This window comes from Theropithecus gelada, chromosome X (assembly GCF_003255815.1).
Source record: "Theropithecus gelada isolate Dixy chromosome X, Tgel_1.0, whole genome shotgun sequence".
Lineage (NCBI taxonomy): Eukaryota > Metazoa > Chordata > Mammalia > Primates > Cercopithecidae > Theropithecus > Theropithecus gelada.
The window spans coordinates 91116111-91136786 of record NC_037689.1 but is presented as its reverse complement, the minus strand read 5'-3'; the positions used below and the strand labels follow the sequence as shown (position 1 = coordinate 91136786).

Below are 20676 nucleotides of genomic sequence, written 5' to 3'. Positions count from 1 at the left end.
TTTTACTTTAAGATATTTATATTGAAGTAAAACTTCTGCACAGGTGCAAAAAGAAATATATTCTAAAATGCTTATTGAATACTGTTTGTGGCAGCAAAAAATGACAAAAACTAAAGTAAAATGGATTAAATAATTATTTTCATAAAATGGAATATTTATACCTCAGTCAGAATTGAATAAAGTAGTTTGATCTGTTAGAATGAAAGGGAGAAAAGAACAGAACAGAAGCAGCTCAATGGCAACACAGATTTATTGAGAGAAAGACCTGTGGAGAGGGGGTACCAGCTAGTGCCAGAGCCCCCTTCCCACTTACAGGCTGGACCAGTTATAGGTCCGGGCAGGAGAGGTCTGGGATTTTTGTGAAAATGGGGTGGGGGCGGCATGTTTGGCTGCTGATAATGAAGGAATTTAGTGCAGCCAGGGGTTAGGCCTGGGACCTCTCTGACAGGATGTTTCTCACAGCTCAGGCCCTGGTGGAATTTTCCACTCTGACCAGTTTGTAAAATGGTGGGGGTCTGCACAATAGTGCAGCTTGGGCTAACATTCTTATTTCTTACTTTAGTATAAAAAGGAAAAAGGGCGTCGTTGATCATCTGGCTGCTTCCTGCTGGATAGGGGCGCCGTGATTAGGGCCTGGGTTCTGGAGCTTCCGAATGGCTTCCTTGTAGGCTCTGGTATTAGACGTAGCAAAGGTGAAGGATATTATCAATGTGTTTTTGCATGCTTGCCTGAATAAAACAATTCAGCCTTTGGGAAATGAAGCAGGATACAAGGTTAAATATGCATGACCCAATCATTAGTAACAGGAAGAGGAAGATCAGGGGTTCTAGGAAGGGGGCAACCCAGGGTATCCATCTTAGAAGGGATGATCCTTGCCACCAGGAGTAAGCGACGACGTCAAAGCTCTGCAGCCCTGTCACGAAACCTGTGAACTGCGATATGAACAATGCCAGATTCATTATCACAGAAACAGTGTTCTTCCTGGAGGTATATGCAGGTACCCCCTTTCTCAGCGGTTAGTAGGTCCAGGGCTCTCCAGTTTTGAAAGATGACTCCCACGAGGAAGTCTAATTGTTGTTGGAGACTGATAATGGAAGTGTGCATATCTTCTAGGGTGTTAGAAAGGGTTGTGAATAGCATTTGGTATGAGGTGATTGAGGTGGTTATGCCTGCTATTCCAGTGCCGAGTGCAGCAGTGATGCCTAATCCTGTTAGCAGGGCGATGAGGTGTAGAGCCCATTTATTTCTTATGGGTGAAAAGGAGATAGAGGCTTCTAAAGAAATTAGAATACTTTCTTTTGGGGGTAGGATGTTGATGGTTGGAGCTTGAAAGACCAGGGTGCAAGTTCCTTTTTCCTGGTAGGCAAAGATATCAGTTTGTATCATACAAAAAGAAGAGACGGGGTGGAGAGGCAGAAGTTGTAGGTGAAGGTAGGTAGCCATGAAAAGGTTTCGTTCTGCCAAATTGAGTAACTGCCAGTCAGAGTGGCACCTGTAAGGGCCTGATAGGGAACCTTGGCTGGGGAGTTGATGAAGGCTGTTTGGTTTTGGAGAGAGAAATTGTCTTTGTAACTGTTAGCCATTGCTGCCCTGGTGTGGTGGCTGTAAGGTACCAGTTGCAGGTGACGGAATTGTTAAATTTTTTTTCCGGGGGCACCTTTAAACTGGAGACATAGAGAGCAGAGTTGACGGGGGGAAGCCGGGAATTGGATGGTAGGAAAGAAGAGAGGATCCGGTGGTGAGGTGCAGGGATGTGTGGATGGTAAGTGAGCCAGAAAAGCATAACACCTTCTGCCAGGCAGGGGTGGACCTGATTTTGTAATTAGGATGTAGAATTGATAGTCTACAGGGAGTGCAATGGTAAGAATAAGACCACATAGGGACTGAGGAACCTGTCCCACCATTGTGGCGTGGGCTGGATTAGGGTAGGTTCGGCTGAGACAATAAGGTGGGTGGGGATATGAAGGAAGTTTGAGTAGAAATGGTACCCCCATATTGGTGGTTTAGATGACGTTGTGTTGGTTTGTATGGATGTAAGTCCAGAAACTATTAGGTGAAGGAGGGCAACAGCCCTACCTGAAACCATGCTGAGAGAGCTGAGTTTGGAGGAAAGGTGTTCAGTTGAGTTTCCAGGTTATGAACTGGCTTCAGGGATGAATCAGCCAAGAATGGTATGGCCGAGTAAAAAATGTGTAAGCTTATGTTGGTCTGTGTCCATGTAAGTAGGTCGGCTGGAAGAGCCGTGAATCACTGGGTGTGCGTAGAAAGACAAATCCAACAGTTAGAGGAGAGGGGAGATTATGACTGACTTAACAGGTGGTGTGTGAGGCTGACGAAGGGGGTCCAGCTGTCAGTGATTGGGGGTGGGGACTCAGAATATCCCATAAGCAGAGAAGGCAAAAGGAGAAAAAGGAGATTTGTGTAGGTGTGAAATCCTGGAAAGTGCCTTGCAGCCATAGCTCCTCGATTAGCATGAGGAATTGAGATGGATTATCTAAGGGCGTGGGGAAGGGGTACCAGGAGAGATCTGAGACAAGGTATGAAGTAAAAGATTTAAGATTGGAAGTGGAGAGTGTCATGGGCCAGTGCCTTTCAGATGGGTGACTTCTGGAATTCTTGTTAGGCACGGCGAGGTTGGTCCTGTGGGAAAGGAAGAATATTTCTGGGGTGAGGAGACTTCGGAGTGGGTCGGGTGCCTTTTTAAATTTGGAATGGTGTATACAATAGGGAAAGGATGTTAACTTTGCAGCAGCAGGGATGGTGAATATAACCTGACAGAGACCCTTCCATTTTGTTGGAGACGGGAGGAGAGGTCTGCTACCCAGACGCAGTCTCCTGGCTGTAAGGGTAAGAAAGTGAGTTGGGAAGAATCCTCAGGTTTGGGGAGGTGAGTGTCAGCATACTGTCGGACAAAGTGTTGAGTGAGGTGCAGTGCTGGCCAGGTGTCCTATAAGGGAGGGGATGGAGCAAAGTTCTGTAGGATGAAAGAATGTCCATATGTAAGTTCAAAAGGACTTAGATTTAGAGGTTTTTGGGGGAGGGTCCTGAGGCACATGAGGGCCAAGAGAAGAAGTGATATTCAGTTTTCATTTTGATCTCTAGGGAAAGTTTTGTTAACTGTTGTTTTAAGAGGGCATTCGCCTGTTCAAATTTACCCAATGATTAGGGGTGATGGAGACTATGAAAAACCTATATGATGTTTAAAGCCTTAGAAACCTGTTGAGTGACTTGGGAGATAAATGCTGGTCAATCATCCAATTGTATAGATGAGGGGAGGCTGAATCAAGGGATGATGTGTGTGATGAAGGTATAGGCCTTTTCAGAGGGAGTAAGAAAGGCTTCTATCCACCTGAAGAGGTATCTACCATCGTGAGGAGATATCAGACTTTCTTTATGGGGTAGCATATGAGTGAAGTCAATTTGCTAATCCTGTCCTGGCAACTGGCCTTTGGGCCTGAAGGGAGGGAAAAGGAGGTGGTCTAAGGGTCCCTGAGGAGTAGTCTGACTGCAGGCAGAGCAACGTTTAGTGAGGCGGTCTAAGCTGACGGCCATTGTAAGGGAATGTATACAGGTTTTTAGAAATTGGGCAAGGGGCGATAAACCACATGGAATTGGTTATGGATGTGGGTGAGAACAGAAAGTTTTTGGGTCTTGGGTAGGATGAGTTTGTAGTCTAAGTAAAATCAGCTTTCCTTATGAATAGCCCTGGAGCCAGCAAGGCACCTTTTTCGTCTTGGGTTTATGCTAGGGAAAATGGGCAATAACAATGGTGTTCTAAGGGCTGCCTGCCAGGCTGCTGAATCTGCTAAAAAGTTTCCCTTAGTTATGGCATCTGTAGCCTTTTGGTGTCCCTTGCAATGGATAATGGCAGCCTCTAGTGGCAGTTTAGCTGCCTCCATCAGCTTGTGTATGAGTTTGCCATTTATTATGGCAGTTCTTTTGGTAGTTAGAAAATCCCTTTTCTGGCCAGATTACAGCGTGAGACTGTAGGATGTGGTATGCATATTTGGAATTAGTGTAAATGTTGACCCTCTTTCCCTTTGCTAGAGTGAGGGTCCTGGTTAGGGCAAGTAGTTCCGTTTGTTGTGAGGTGATATGGGGTGAGAAAGCATTGGATTCTAGCAGTTTGTTTTCGGCAATGATGGCATAGCCGGCTGCCAGATATGGTTCCTTAAAAGAGCTTCTGTCCATGAACCATGTGGGTTCCTTCCACAAAGGGGCTTCTGAAATGTGCTGGAAAGGGGAGAAGAGGGAGGCTAAGAGGTCCAGGCAAGAGTGGGAGATTCAGAATTGGAAGTACTTATAGGGAGGAGGGTGGTTGGGTTTAGAATTTTACATCTCTGGAAGGTGTTAGAGGGTTGTTGTAAGCTGGATGGCGGGAGGAAAAGAAGAGATCGATGGCTCATGAGGTCCCATAAGTTATGGGAAGATGCAATAGTAATGTGCTAGTAGAGAGTGAGTTTTTGTGCCTCTGAGGACAGCAATGTAACTGCACCCAGAACTTTCAAGCATGGAGGCCAGCCTTGGATGACAGAGTCCAGTTGTTTTCAGAAGTATGCAATGGCTTGTGGAGTATTGCCATAGGTTTGGCAGAGAAGTCCACGGGCAAGGCCTTGATTACAATGAACATACAGGGTAAAGAGTTTAGTGGGGTTGGGTAGTCCTAGTGCTGGGACATTAAAAGGACATCTTTCAGTTTTTACAAGTGGGAGTTAATGGGCAAGCTGAGTCCAAATGTTCTAGGATGGACCCACATGATGCCATGCAGAGTGGTTTGGTCAACAGGCCAAAGTTAATGATCCATAGTTGGAAGTACCCCACAAGGCCCAAAAAGGAAGGGTCCTTCTTGGTGTGGCGAAGGGGCATATCCTGTATTAGTTCCTTCCATTGGGATAGCATGGCTCAAGAATTAGGGGTTAGGGTGAGTCCAAGGTAAGTGACTTGGGTTTGGGCTACACAAACCTTTGTAGATAAAATCTGATATCCCTGGCCATGGAGGAAATTTAGAAGTTGGGTGATGTGTTGATGGATAGATCAAAGGAGGGACTACATAGAAAGAGGTCATCGATGTATTGAAGGAGGTTGCTAGGAGCAAGGGGAAGCTCGGTCAGATCCTCGGTGAGAGCCTGCTCAAATAGGAGGGGGCTATCCCAGAAACCCTGTGGGAGTACGAACTGTTAGGTAGAAGTGTGAGTATCTGGGTCTGACCAGGTGAAAGCAAGAAGACTTTGGGAAGCCAGATCCAAGGGAATAGTTTAAAAAAAAAAAAAAAAAAAAAAAAGTCCCTTAGATCCAATACAGAGAAGTGTGTGGTAGATGGGGGCATATGGGAGAGTAGAGTATAGGGGTTGTGGACCACTGGATAGGTTGGTACATCCACTTGGTAAATGACATGGAGATCCTGGACCAAGTGGCAAAATCTGTCTGTTTTTTTGACAGCCAAAACAAGGGTGTTGTGGGGAGAGCTAACAGGTTTGAGAATCTGAGCTTGTAAAAGCTTACAGATAACAGGATTGAGGCCCCTGAGGCTGGCTGGGCAAAGGGGATACTGAGGCTGATGAAGGAAAATGGAGGAGTCTTGGTAGGTTATTTTGACTGGGATGTGATGTGTGGCTATTGTGGGTTTAGAAACGTTCCACACTTCAGGATTGACAGAAGGTAACAGATGGATAGTGAAGATGAGGGGGAGGAGAGGGAAGCATCTGGGCAGCAGAGTAAAGTAAAAGGGGTAGAATTGGAGGAGGCTAGTTGTATGGAGGCCTGGAATTTACTCAGTATGTTCCACCCCAAGATAAGGGTAGGACACTAAGGGATAACTAGAAAGGAGTGGATGAAGGGGGTATTGAATAGGTTGCATAATAGAGGACCAATCTGTGCCTAGAGGGGATTCCATTGAGTCTCACAATAGAGATAGAAGAACTGAGGAGGGGTCGAGAATATTCTGATAAAACTGAGTAACTAGTTCCCAGATCTAAAAGGAAGAGTATGGGCTTACCAGAGACCGACAGCGTTACCCTGGGTTCTGAGGTGGTGAAGGCGGTGGGGGCAGCAGACCCTGGACCCCGTCAGTCTTCAGCAGCCAGGTCTAGAATGCTTGCCAGACTGGAACCTGGGTTGCAGGACCTGTTTGAGCAAGCAGGGTGAAGAGTCTTGTTGAGCGCAATCTGACTTCCACTGTCCTTTGATATCACAGATGGGGCAAGGTTTTGAGGGCAGTATGAGATTGGGGCAGACTCTTGCCCAGGGACCCTGTTGGCTACACTTAAAACAGGCTCCTGATGGGGACTGTCATGAGGTTGAGGATTTTTGTATGCATTGGGGAATCCTGTTGTATGGCAGCTGCCAGTATCTGGTATTTAGCCTGGTCTCTTTTAAACTTTGGGGTTTTATTTCTTCCTCTCTATTGTTAAAGACCTTGAAGACTACTGTGATTAAGTCTCTTTGGGAGGTTTGAGGGCCATCCTCCAGTCTTTGGAGTTTCTTTTGGATGTCGGGGGCTGACTGGGAAATGAAGCGTAAGTGGAGGTAGATTCTGTCCTCGACAGTGTCAGGGCTTAAGGTGGTATATTTAATCATGGCCTCTGAAAGGTGGAAGAAAAAAGAGCAGGGTTTTTGTCAGGGGCCTTGAGTGATTTCTTTATCTTTTCATACTTGATAGCCTTAAGGGCGGTTTTATTCTTGCCAGTTAGGAGGCATGTTATCATATGGCCTAGTTTCTGTCTGTCTGCAGAAGCCACCTGATAATCCCAATTGGGGTCAGCTCTGGGAATAGCTAGGGTTGCGATTGGGTTATAGGCAGCATCTTGTCAGTGGAGGGTGTCTGCGTGGGCCTGATCCAGATATGTTCCCTGTTCTCCAGGGTGAGGGAGGAGGAGAGGATGACATAAATGTCATGCTAGGTAAGGTTGTAAGATTGAGTGATATACAGAAATTCCTTGCGGAAGGATGTGGGATCTGTGGAAAAGGAGCAAAGTTTCTTTTCAATCTGAGAGACATCAGCTACGGAGAAGGGAACATGAACTCAGACTATGCCTTCAGTCTCCATAACTTCCCACAAGGGGAAGATGTTAGAGGGCCTCTGGGCCTGTGCCTGGTTTTCAGCAGCAGAAGGGGGCTGGGAATGAGATCAGTTATGGTGGGGAAAGGATAGAGATGAGAGATAGGAATAAGGGGGTGGTAGAGCCAAAGGGGAAGGAGGAGATGGTGGTGGGAGTGGGGCTGGGGGGCAGGTAGGGATTCGTCAGCTGGATAAAAATCGGAGGAGGAGGAGGAGGACTTGTCTGGAAGGGGAGGCATTTTGGCAGATTTCTTGTTTAAGAGCAGCAGCTGGTAAGATGAACAGGACTGACAGACGGAACTGGCAAAAGCCTGGATATAGGGCATCTCGGACCACTTGCCATTGTGCTGGAGGAAATTTTCTAAATCATGTTGAATTTGAAAGTCAAAAGTCCCATTTGGGCCAGCAGCCATCATTGTCCAACTTATACTGGGGTCAGGCCACATTACAAAGGAAAATAAGGCATTTAGTTTTAATGGAGTCTGCCAATCCCAGTGTTCAGAGGTTCCAGATGAGACATCTGACAGGGGTGTCTTGAGGGGATTTCGAGGAGCCCTGTCCCATGTGAGTGGCTGGGAGGGTGAAAAATGTGAAGTAGGGGAGTGAGTATCCCAATTACAACCATGAGAAGGGATCGAGAAGAGCCAGGGTGCCCCTCGCAGCTCTCCACGGTCCCCCAGAAACCAGAGTGGTCAGACTGTGAGCATTCTGAGGGTATCCCCTGACAAGGCAGGCCAGAGTCACCCAGTGGTGACCGGGGAATCCTCTTACCTGGCACTGGGGTTTTCTAGCTAACAGGTAGAAATATGAGAGGAATCCAGAGGGTGGAAAAGGAAACTCACCCACAATTGGAGGCCAGTGTTAGATGCAATGGGAGTGGTCCTTGCCAGAGCCACAGAGAGGAAAGAGGGGGAAGGAGAAAGTGGTGGGAGGATGGGGCCAAGAGAAAGGATTCCTCCATAGAAAGATAAAAATGGACAGGGCTTGGAACCAGAGGCCAATCAGGATTTGGGAATTAGCCCGACGCCAGCTGCCGCTGCCTCTTCCTTCCCAGGTTGCAAGGAAGTACCTCTCTGTTGTGGGATCCAGACCCCATCCCAGGTTTTGGCACCAAATGTTAGAACGAAAGGGAGAAAGGAATGGAGCAGAGGCGGCTCAAGGGCAACACAGGTTTATTGGGAGAAAGGCCTGCAGCTAGCATCAGAGCCCCAGTCCTTCTTACAGGTTGGGGCAGTTCTAGGCCTGGGCAGGAGAGGTTGGGGATGGTTGAGAAAATGGGGCGGGGGCGGTGTATTCGGCTGTTGATAAAGGAAGGAATTTACTGCAGTCAGGGTTAGACGTGGAACCTGACAGGATGAATTTACTGCCGTCAGGGTTTAGGCCTGGGACCTTTCCAACAGGATGTTTCTCACAGCTCAGGCCCCGGTGGAATTTTCCACTCTGATCGGAGTTGTAAAATGGTGGCGGTCTGCAAAATGGTGTGATGGGCTAACACGATCAACATGCATCAATTTCACAGACAAAATATTGGGCGGAACACCCCAGGATAATATACAAAATGAAACTGTTTTGGTAAATACTGTAAACTTCAAAACAACATAAATGTTATTTTTATATACTAAAATATGTACTAGGATCTTAATAATATACATGGAAAGATAAACATAAGAAGGAGAGGGAAATGGGATCACATTATAGCACAAAAAATGTTTTAATTTCATTTGTAATGAATTATTTGTTTAAAGAGAAGCTAAAGCAAGTATAAAAATGTTAGAATTTAATAGTTGGATGGTATGCATTTAGGAATTTATGTTAATCCCTTTACTATTGTGCCTGTTTGAAATATTTCATTATTGTTAAATATTATTTTGCAAAGATAAAAAGGTGTATTAATAAATTAATAGTGATATAAATACATAAATATGATAAATAATCAATTATAGTAAAATGTTAATCTTAGAAGGTTGGTTGTGAATATTTGGATGTTCAAAACCTAATTCTTTCAATATTTCTGAACGTTTAAATATTTTATAATAAAATGTTTGAGTAAAATAATAACGGATCAATTTCTGAAATGAAATGAGCAAATGATACAACAAAGTGAATATTTATTTCTAACAACCCAGCAGTTGTCTGTGTTATCTATAAATCAATGATAGGGTGAAATAAAACCTCTCGGATTGGAACAACAAATATGTGTGGTAAAATTTTGATACTAGCTTGCAATTCATTTAAATGAAAAAGAAACAAGGAAAATATTTATCCCAATGTTGCCAATACAAAGAAATAAAAATGAAAAATAATTAAAAGTTGGACAAGCACTAAAAGCAGTATTTCAAAAAGTCTATTTTAAATACAATATAGAAGATGAGTCTAAGAAATATACACATACTTTATTTTCCTCAAGATTAATGACTAGAGGTTTTTCCAACATGCCTAATCCATTTAGACGAGCAAAAATAGCGGTTCTTCTCTGGAAATTATACAACAAGGAACACAGCAGTTAAGCAGAAAAATGAAAAAAAAAAATTCTGAATCTGGGAAACAGAAGGAGGGCATGAAGTTCTCTTGGCTGGGACCAGCTAAATACTGGGTACAAATCCCCAGTATGGGAGAGCATGAGTGAATGCTTCTCTGCAGTCCACTTTTCCACTGGGGAATGGTGAAATCCAGGCCACAGGAGAGCACCTTAACTCCCTGAATCCCTAGCTCTATCTTGGGTAATGGCTGGGAGACTAAAACAAGGAACTGCTCTGGAAAGTGTTCCATGTACTTCCCCAGACTTGGGTACCTAAAGAAAAATGACTGTCTAGATTTTAGCTCTTAGTAAGCTCTGTGGGGTCAAGGGAGCTTGCAGCAGTGGCAGTCTTTGGCATTACAGAGATTTTCACTGGGGCATGGACAACTAGGGCTGAAACGGGAGGAGCTCCCACAGTCAGAACAGAGATAGGAGTGTAGTGTGGACTCCAGCTACTGGTACCAGAACTGAGTTTCTCTTCTAGGACCAGAGCAGGAGGAGAATTGCCTGGGAGGCATGGTATTGACCAAGTCAGTGACTTCTAATACTAGGGACTTTGTTGGAAAGTAGAAGCAAATTGCAGTGACTAGCCAAATATCCAAACTGCCTACCACAATTGGTACAGGAGAGTGAATGATGTCAGGTCTGGGGTGTGAGGGGGGAGCACATTTCACTTCTACTGGCTAAGAATGTGGCACTGGGACCACCCCTCCCTCTCTGGGCTGAGACCTTGATGAAGAAGCAGTTGCCCCTCACCCATGCATTTTTCCAGAGGCCTGAGTATCATCATGCCACCCCCAACAGGGCTGGTGCTTTAATCTACCATTGAGGAAAATAAGTGTAGGCTTCCCATGCCTGGTTCCACTTAGTTTCAATTCCAAACCAAGGCAGAACATGAGACTCATGCCCCTGAACATTCCATGGTATAATGCACCACTTGGGCCACTTGAGCAATTTTCTCAGATAAAGAGGTTGGGCATAAACACTTCTGCTACCACTTTAGCTGGCTCTAACCTGCAGGCACCAACTACTGGCATGCAGGTGAACCTGCACAGCCCATTACAATAACAGCCGACATAAGAACACAACACTCAGGAATGACAAAATGTTTTTATGACCACTGCTACCTGCATAAGCCATGCCACCCCAGCTGTTCAGTTCAGGAAATCATGAGCGCATTCACCCATTTAGTATACCTGGCATTTGAGAAAGATTACTGGCATTTGAGAAAGATCATATTAAGGGTATTTATAAGCAAGGAAATCATACGATCTTTGCCACTGCACACAGCCAAACAGCCTTACACAACATACACCAGAGTCACATCAAGAATAGCCTTCTCCATGAAAGTAAATTCGAAAATAATAAAAGACTGATACCCCAGATATGCAGAGATCAATGTAAAGATACAAGGATCATGAAAAATCAAGGTATTATGACACTTTCAAAGGATCACAATAATTCTCTAGCAATAGATTCTAACAAAAAATCCTCAAAATGCCAAATAAGTCAGAATATTGATTTTTAAAAAGCTCAATGAAATGCAAGAAAAAATCTGAAACCAATACAAAGAAATACAAAATCAATTCAGAATATAAACAATCAACTTATCAAGAATATAAATATCTTCTTTTTTTTTTTTTTTTTTTTTTTTTGAGACGGAGTCTCGCTCTGTCGCCCAGGCTGGAGTGCAGTGGCCGGATCTCAGCTCACTGCAAGCTCCGCCTCCCGGATTTACGCCATTCTCCTGCCTCAGCCTCCCGAGTAGCTGGGACTACAGGCGCCCGCCACCTCGCCCGGCTAGTTTTTTTGTATTTTTAGTAGAGACAGGGTTTCACCATGTTAGCCAGGATGGTCTCGATCTCCTGACCTTGTGATCCGCCCGTCTCGGCCTCCCAAAGTGCTGGGATTACAGGTTTGAGCCACCGCGCCCGGCCAAGAATATAAATATCTTTAAGAAATCATGCCAAATTTTTCAACAATATACCAGAACAAGCAAAATAAAGAATCTCAGAACTTGAAGACTTGTGTGTTGAAATAGTCCATGAAGACAAAAACTTTTAAAAAGAATAAAACACAATGAGAAAGGCCTTCAAGACTCATAGGACTAAGAGCTACCAAACTTTCAAATTGTATTCCCAAAAAGGAATAAAATTTTTTTAAATGATAGAAAACCTATTTAAAGAAATAATTGATGAAAGCTTCCAGATTATGCAAAGAAATGTAGACATACACATACGGGGGGACCAACAATCTCTTGGAAAATACATTATAAAAAGGCATTCACTATAGCATACTCTCATCAGACTGTCTAAAAAAATGTGAAAAAAGAATTGTAAAATTGTCAAGAGAAAAGTGTCTACTGACCCACAAGGAAACCCTATCAGACTAAGTGAAGACATACTAGCAGACAACTTAAAAGTCAGAACAGAATGGGATAGTATTATCAAATGTTTAAGAGAAAGCTGCAATCAACAATTTTATATCCAGTTAGATTAAGCTTCAAAGAAGGAGAAATAATTTCCAGAGAAGCAAACGCTGAAGAAATTCATCACTACTGCACTAACTTACGAGAAATGTCCAAAGGAATCCTAAACATGGAAATTAAAAGTCAATATTCACCATCACGAAAACACCCAGAAAAACATACCTCACAGGTATTATAAAACCATGACACAAAAGATGAAGAGAAATAAATCAAATGGTGATTCAATAGAATATCACCAAAGACTAATAGAGAAAAATAAAGAATTTATAAAACAGCTGGATAATACTTTTATACATTTTTATTTTTTAACAATATGACAGTAACTAAATGTAACATATCATTATTAACCCTAAATATAAATGGATTCAATGCTCCACTTAAAAGACACAGATTAACAAAATGGATTTAGAAAATCATGATCCAACCATATCAAGCTTACAAGAAACTCAGTTTACCTGTAAAGATACATTTAGACTGAAAGTAAGGTATGAAAAAATGTTATGTGCAAATAGAAACAGAAAGCAGGAGTCACTATATTTATATCAGATAAAACAGTCTTTAAATCAGAAACAGTAAAAAAAGACAATCATATTACAAAAGATATGACCAAGTAATCAATTCAGTAAGAGGATATAACAATTCTAAATTTATATGCACCCAATAGCAAAGCTCCCACATTCATAAATAAATATTAGTAGACCTAAAGAAAAGATATACAGCAATTCATTAATAATGGGGGACTTCAGTGTCCCACTTACCGCACTAGACCGATCAATGAGACAAAAACTATCAACAAGGAAACTTTGGATTTATGTTGAATTTTAGACCAAATGGACCTAACAAGCATTTATACAACATTCTACCCAACAACTGCAGAATATACATTCATTCTTCTCACTGCACATGGAACTTTCTCCAAGACAGGTCGTATGTTAGGCCACAAAACAAGTCTTAACACATTTTTAAAAACTGTAATCATATCAAGTATCTCCTCAGACTACAATGGAAAAAACAGAAATACTAAGAGGAAACACTGAAAATATACAAATGCACGGGAATTAAACAACACACTCCTGAATATTTAGGTCAATAAAGTTAAGACAGAAATTTAAGAAAATCTTTGAAATGAATAAAAATGGAAATATATACCAGAACTTCTGGGATATAGCAAAGCCAGTGCTATGAAGAAAGTTTATAGCAGTAAATGCCTACATCAACAAAGTAGAGCAATCAAAAAATAACAACCTAATGTCACACCTCAAGAAACCACCAAACCAAGAACAAACCCAAAATTAGCAGAAGAAAACAAACAAACAAACAAACAAATAAATAAATCAGGGCAGAACTAAATAAACTACATCAAAACCAAACCAATACAAAGGAATCAATAAAACAAAAAACTGGTTCTTGAAAACAAAACAAAAAGAAGTGATGAACATAACTGATAAACCACTAGCTAGATTAACTACTACAATTCATACCACACACATAAAAATGATCATCAGATACTATTTTGAACAACAAATGCTCACAAACTTAACAACCCAAAGACAATAGATACATTTTGGGACACAACTAACCTCACAAAAACTGTAAAAGAAATAAATAGAAATCCAGAACAGACCAACAATGAAGAAGGAGATTGTAACAGTAATTAAAAAAAAAAAAAAAAAAAAAAAAAAACCAAAGCAAAAAAATCCATACCCATACAGATTCACAACTGAATTCTATCAAACCTACAAAGAACAATTAATACCAATACTCCTGAAATTGTTCCAAAAATGTGAGGAGGAGAGAAGTTCCCTTACTTCAATCTATGAAGCCAGTATCATCCTGATATAAAAACCAAACAAGGACATAGAAAATAGAAACCAGAAAAAGTACAGACCAATGACACTGATGAACACTGAAGCAAAAATCCTCAACAAAATACTAGTGAACCAAATCCAACAGCACAGCTCAGAGATACTACACAATGATCAAGTGGGTTTTATAACATAGATGAAAGGATGGTTCAATATACACACATCAATATATGTGATACATTATATAAAAATAATTGAGAATAAAAATCATATGATCATCTCAATATACTCAAAGAAAAATTTTCATAAAATTTAGCATCCCTTCATGATAAAACGCTCAATAAACTATAAAAAGAACATAACTCAAAATGACAAAGACCATATACAAGAAATGCAAAACCAACATCATAGTCAATAGAGAAAAGTTGAAAGCTTTTCCTCTAAGAACTTAAATAAGTCAAGAATGCAACTTTCACCACTCATACTAAATATAGAACTAAAAGTCCTAGCCAGAGCATTCAGGAAAGAGAAAGAAATAAAAGCCATCTAAGTTGGACAAGAGGAAGTAATATTATTGCTATTTGCAGATGTTATGCTTATATATCTATAAAATCCTAAAGATTCAAACAAAAATCTCCTAGACTTGACATATGAGTTCAATACAGATTTAGGATACAAAAGAAAGGTATAAAAATCAGTATCCTATTTATACAACAATAATCTTAGCTGAGAACCAACTCAAGAAGGAAATTCCATTCACAATATCTACAATAATACTCAGGAATATATTTAACCAAGAAGGTGAAAGAAAAACTGCAAAACACTGACAAAATAAATTATAGATAATACAAATGGAAAAACATCTCATGCTCATGAATTGGAAAAGTTAATATAGTTAAAATGACCATACTGACCCAAACAATCTAGAGATTAAATCCAATCATGTCAAAATATAAATGTTATTCTTTCACAGAATTAGTAAAACAATAGTGAAATTCACACAAAACCAGAAAAGTGTGTAAATGGCCAAAGCAATCCTAAGAAGTGAAAAGAACAAAGGTGGAGGCATCACATTACCTGACTTCAAATTATACTACAAGGCTATAGTAACCAAACAGCATGAAACTGGTATGAAAATGGACACATATGTTAATGGATCAGAATAGAGGACCCAGAAATAAAGCCACATGTCTACAGCCAACTGATCTCTGACAAAGTTGACAAGAACATACATTGAAGAATGACACTCTTTTCAATCAATGGTGGTGGAAGAATTAGATTGTCATATTTAGATGAATGAAATTGGAGTCCAATCTCTCACTATGTACAAAAATCAACTCAGGGTGGATTAAATACTTAAATATAACTGGGTGCACTGGTTCATGCCTGTAATCCTAGCACTTTGGGAGGCTGAGGCGGGAAGATTGCTTGAGTCCAGGAGTTTGAGACCAGCCTGGGCAACATGGCAAAACTCCATTTCTACAAAAAAGATACAAACATTAGCCAGGCATGTTGGTGCACACCTGTAGTCCCAGTTACTTGGGAGGCTGGGGTGGGAGGATTACATAAGCCCATGAGGTCAAGGTTGTAGTGAGCCAAAATTGCTGCACTCCAGCATGGGCAACAGACAAACTCTGTCTCAAAAAAAAAAAAAAAAAAAAAAAAAAAGACTTTAATATGAGACATGAATGACACTATTAAATACTAGAAAGGAATCCAGGAAAACCTCTTCTGGATATTAGTTTAGGCAAATGATTAATGATTAAGAAATCAATAGGATGGGCAACAAAATCAGAAAGAGACAAATGGCACTTAAACTAAGAAGCTTCTGCACAGCTTTCCTTGCCCTGCCAGTGTGCAGGAATGCAGTATGACCCCCTCCACTCACCAAACACCATTGTAAATAGAGCCTTGGCAGACACAGAGCCAGCCAGTCCCACCCCTGCCAGTACCTTACTCTTGCACTAACACTCAACAGAAAACAGTGGATACTTCCCTGCCCTGAGCAGCCACTCCTGATTGTGGAGCACTAAGAAGGCACCCAGACTTGTGCCTGCCAGAAGCCCACCCTTGAGCCAGCACCATCTCCAGCATGACCACGTGCCCCATGAGCTAACATCTGAGCCAACAACATTGCCAGCATGACCACGGCCACCATCAGGGGCTGCCTGTACCTCCCTCCCACCCTGCATTGCCTTTACCACTGTGGTAAATATTTGCAGGGAGGCAGGCACCCTGGGACCAACTTACCACACTGCTGCAGCTGCTGCTACTGCTGCTGCTGGCATGTGTGAATGAGGAAGGATCTGGCTGTAAACATACTATAAAACGCTTTGGCTGACACTACCCATTGGAGTGTAGTGAAAAGCAGTCCAGGAGCACCTTGACCCTCATTATGCAGTAAATTCCTAAATTCAAGGAGGCAGGGAACAAAGTTGAGACCCAATACAAGTTCCCCACAGTTAGAGAATGTAGTCCAAAAGTTGGGAGGTAAGCGCTGGCCACCTAAAATCTTTCAGAAATGAAGCCAGTTGGCTGTAAGGACTAAGATCTTATTTTTTTCTTAATCTTATCCAAATTCCTATGTAAGGGATCTGAGGAATCATGCCCTACAAACTATAAATTATCATCTGATGGGTTTTATTTAACCCTACATATCGTGACTTACTTTCCAATCTGACTCTCGCATAACCTTATGTGACAAAGAAGAAAATCACAATATTTTATCCCAAAATGCTTCTTTGTCATATTTTGAAATGGCCCTTCAAAGTCATCCTTTATGGGGGAAATTTGCATATGCAAAAACTCTCTAATAATACAGGTAGATCTTTTTCTTCCAGGCCCTCCCAATCCTGAAGATATTAACTGAGATTCTAGCACCTTTTAAAGATCTGAATAGGGAATATTTGTTATCTATTGTCTCTAAGGGCAGCCACTATGAGACTTCAGAAACCTTGGTCTCCATAATCTTTTATCTTAACCTGAACATTTCCTTTCTATTAATCCCAGATCTTCACACAAACTCGACCAATAGTAAACAAGAAAATGTTTAAATTTACCTATAGCCTGGAAGCCCCTTCTTCGAATTTTCCTGCCTTTCTCGACCAAACCAAAGTATTTCTCAAATGTATTTGACTGATGTTTCATGCCTCCCTAAAATGTATAAAACCAAGCTGCACCCCAACCACCTTGGACACATGCTCTCAGGACCTCCTGAGAGCTGTATCACAGGCCATGGTCACTCATATTAGGCTCAGGACAAATCTCTTCAAATATTTTATGGAGTTTGACTCTTTTAATCAACAGCTGCATCCAACTTATACCACAATCAAGCCCTCAAAGTAATTAGATAGGATAAAGTAAAGAAAGCAACAGCAAAGATTGTAGGAAGATAAGCACAGAAAGAAGAGAAAGAATCAACCCAAGAATCCTGACAACTCAAAAAGCCCGAGTACCTTCTGTCCTCCAAATGACCACATTACCTCTCCTGCAAGAGTCCTGAACCAGGTTGAGATGGCTGAAAGGACAAAAATATAATTCAGAATATGAATAGGAATGAAGATCATTGAGCTACAGGAGTACACTGAAACCCAATCCAAGGAAGCTAAAGATCATGATAAAACAATTCAGAAGTTGACAGACAAAATAGCCAGTATAGGAAATAACATTACTGTCCTGATAGAGATGAAAAACACACTATGAGAACTTCACAATGCAATCATAAGTATCAGTGGCAGAATAGACCAACTGGAAAGAAAGAATCTTAGAGCATGAAGCCTATCCTTTTGGAATAAGACAGGCAAACAAGAACATACAAATATAGAATGCAAAGGAATGAGCAAAACCTTTGGGAAGTATGGGATTATGTAAAGAGACCAAATCTACGATGCAATGAAAGAGATAGTGAGAATGGAATCACTTGGAAAACATATTTCAGGATATCATCCATAAGAACTTCCTCAACCTAGATAGAAAGGTGACCATTGAAATTCAGGAAATGCAGAGAACCAGTTAGATACTTTACAAGGAGATCATCCCCAAGAAACATAATCATCGAATTCTCCAAGGTCAAAAAAAAAAAAAAAAAAATGTTAATGGCAGCTAGAGAGAAAGATCAGGTCACCTACAAAAAGAAGTCCATTAGACTAACAGCAGACCTCTCAGCAGAAACCCTACAAACTAGAAGAGATTGAGGACCAATATTCAACATTCTTAAAAAAAATTCCAAACCCAGAATTTCATATCCATCCAAACTATGCTTCATAAGCGATGGAGAAATAAAATCCTTTTCAGACAAGCAAATGCAGAGGGAGTTTGTTATCAGCAGACCTGCCTTATAAGAGCTCCTGAAGGAAGCACTACATGTGGAAAAGAAAAACAGTTACCAGTCACTAAAAAAAAGACACTGATATAAAAACACACCAGTGACACTATAAGCAACAACATAAATAAGTCTGCAAAATAACCAGCTAATATTACGATGACAGAATCAAATCCACACATCAATACTAACTTTGAATGTAAATATGCTAAATGCCCCAATTAAAAGTCACAGAGTGGCAAGGTAAATAAAGAAACAAGACCTAAGACTATGCTGTCTTCAAGAGGCCCAGGAACTAAGACACAGGAAGACAGATACCTCATGTTCTCACTTATAAGTAGGAGATAAACGACATGTAAACACGGACTTAGAGTGTAGAATAATACACAGTGTAGACTCAAGGATGGGGATTTGGAAGATGAAACATTAATTAATGGATAAAATGTACATTATTCTGGTGATGGATATACTAAAAGCCCTGACTTCACCACTATACAATATATCCATGTAACATTATTACACTGGTACCCCATAAGTTTATACAAATAAAATAAAATGAATACAGTCATACAGCCTACTGGTATGCATGTACAATGTGAAATATATTAGAGTATATTATTTTTCTATTTTCTATTATTGATATGTAACATAAATTTTACTATTTTAAAATGTGAACTTTAGCAGTTTTCAGTATATTCACAATGTTGTGCAACTATTACCACAATCTAATTAGAGAATATTTCCATACTCCCATGTTCATTAACGTATACTCTCAATAATCTTCATCTCTAAGTCATTGGCAAACATTTATCTACTTTCTGGCTCCATGAAATTGCCTACTCTTGACATCCTTTTTCTTCCAAGGAGCATCTTTTCAACATTCATCCATTTTGGAGCACATATCATTAATTAATTTAATTTTATGGCCCAATATATTATTGTTTTGCTATACCACATTTTGTTTGACCATTGATAGACATTTTTTTTGTGTACAAGATTTTGTTTGAACATATGGTTTCAATTCTTATGGTTATAGAGTTAGGATTAGAATTGATAGGTCACATTGGCATCCTACAGAGAATTATTTTATAAACTGTGAAAGTATTTTCCATAGCGGCTGCACTATTTTACATTCCCTCTTTCAATATACGAGGATTCAAATTTTGCCAAATCACCAATGCCATTTATTTCCTTATTAAAATATTTCTAGCCATCCCAGTGGATATAAGAGCATCTTATTGGTTTGCATTTCCCTATATGATTAATGATGTTGAACATATTTTTGTGTATTAATTTGTCATATATATATGTGTCTTCTTTGGAGAATTATCTATTCAAATAATTTGGTTGTTCTTTAATTGATCAAATTATTTTTATTTTTCTCTTTTTATTGTTATCTTAAGTGTTCATTATATGTTATGTTCACTAGACTCTAATCAGATATATTGATGGTTTGAAAATATTTTCTCTAATTCTGTAGATTGTCTCTTCATGATAGTGTCCTTCAATGTACAAAATAAATTTTGAAGTCAAAGTTATCTATTTTGTCATTTCTTGCTTGATCTTTGTGTCATACTTTAAAAAGGTGCCTAGGGTACATGGGCACAACGTGAAGGTTTGTTACATATGTATCCATGTGTCATGTTGGTGTGCTGCAACCATTAACTCATCATTTACATTAGGTATATCTTCTAATGCTATTCCTCACCCCTCCCCCCACCCCACAACAGGCCCCGGTGTGTGGTATTCCCCTTCCTGTATCCAAGTGTTCTCATTGTTCAATTCCCACCTATGAGTGACATAAAGTATAATTTAAAAAAACAGAAAAAAAATATATTTTTTTCCATACTACCTCCACCTTAAAAAAAAAGTTAATGTAAGTTATTTTGCTTTTGGGAATCTTTTATACATTTTTATAAATGGAAATACAAAGAGTTTGATGTGTATCATTGTTCATCAAAACACTATGATAGGAAAATTTTCAAAAATTTATAAATGCCCAATAATAGGGAAATTAAATAAGTTATATTAAGAGGAACGACTAGTATACTGTCATTAAAATAATATTTTAAAATAATATTTAATGGTAGGACAAAATGATTACTGCATAATTGAAAGTAACATAGAGAGTTTAGAAAAAAAGGTGCCTAATCAAATGTCATTAAAATTTTCATTTTTTATCTAAAAATTTTATACTTTTATCTCTCCTATTCAAGTCTTTGATCTACTTTTAGTTAATTTCTATACATTTGAAATATGAGTGCAACTCCATTATTTTTTATGTGCATATCCATTTGATCCAGGACCATTTGTTGAAAAGGCTATTCCTTCCCCATTAAATGGTCCTGGCACTCCTTTCTAAGATCAATTGAACATTAACGCATGGGTTAATTTCTGGACTCCGAATTCTATTATATTACCTTATATAGGTCTACCCTTATGACAGTAGCACTTTGTATTAACTACTATAGCTTTGTAGTAATTTGT

The 20676-nt window shown here is 40.2% G+C and overlaps 1 protein-coding gene and 1 long non-coding RNA gene across 2 annotated transcripts in view; both read right to left on the bottom strand.

Annotated features, from left to right (window-relative positions):
- Positions 1–232: 232 nt before the first annotated feature.
- On the bottom strand, positions 233–2653 carry LOC112615905 (syncytin-A-like). The gene is given in 4 exon segments (XM_025372808.1): positions 233–1561; positions 1563–1636; positions 1638–1690; positions 1693–2653. Coding segments are annotated over 4 exon segments (882 nt in total). The 5' UTR covers positions 1784–2653; the 3' UTR covers positions 233–897.
- LOC112615906 overlaps positions 233–20676 on the bottom strand; it is a 161339-nt gene continuing 140895 nt past the window's right edge. Inside the window, exons 2-3 of the long non-coding RNA XR_003117505.1 lie at positions 5996–6123; positions 233–671 (exon numbers count right to left, since the gene is read on the bottom strand). This is a non-coding gene — a long non-coding RNA (uncharacterized LOC112615906). The remainder of the gene's footprint in view (positions 672–5995; positions 6124–20676) is intronic.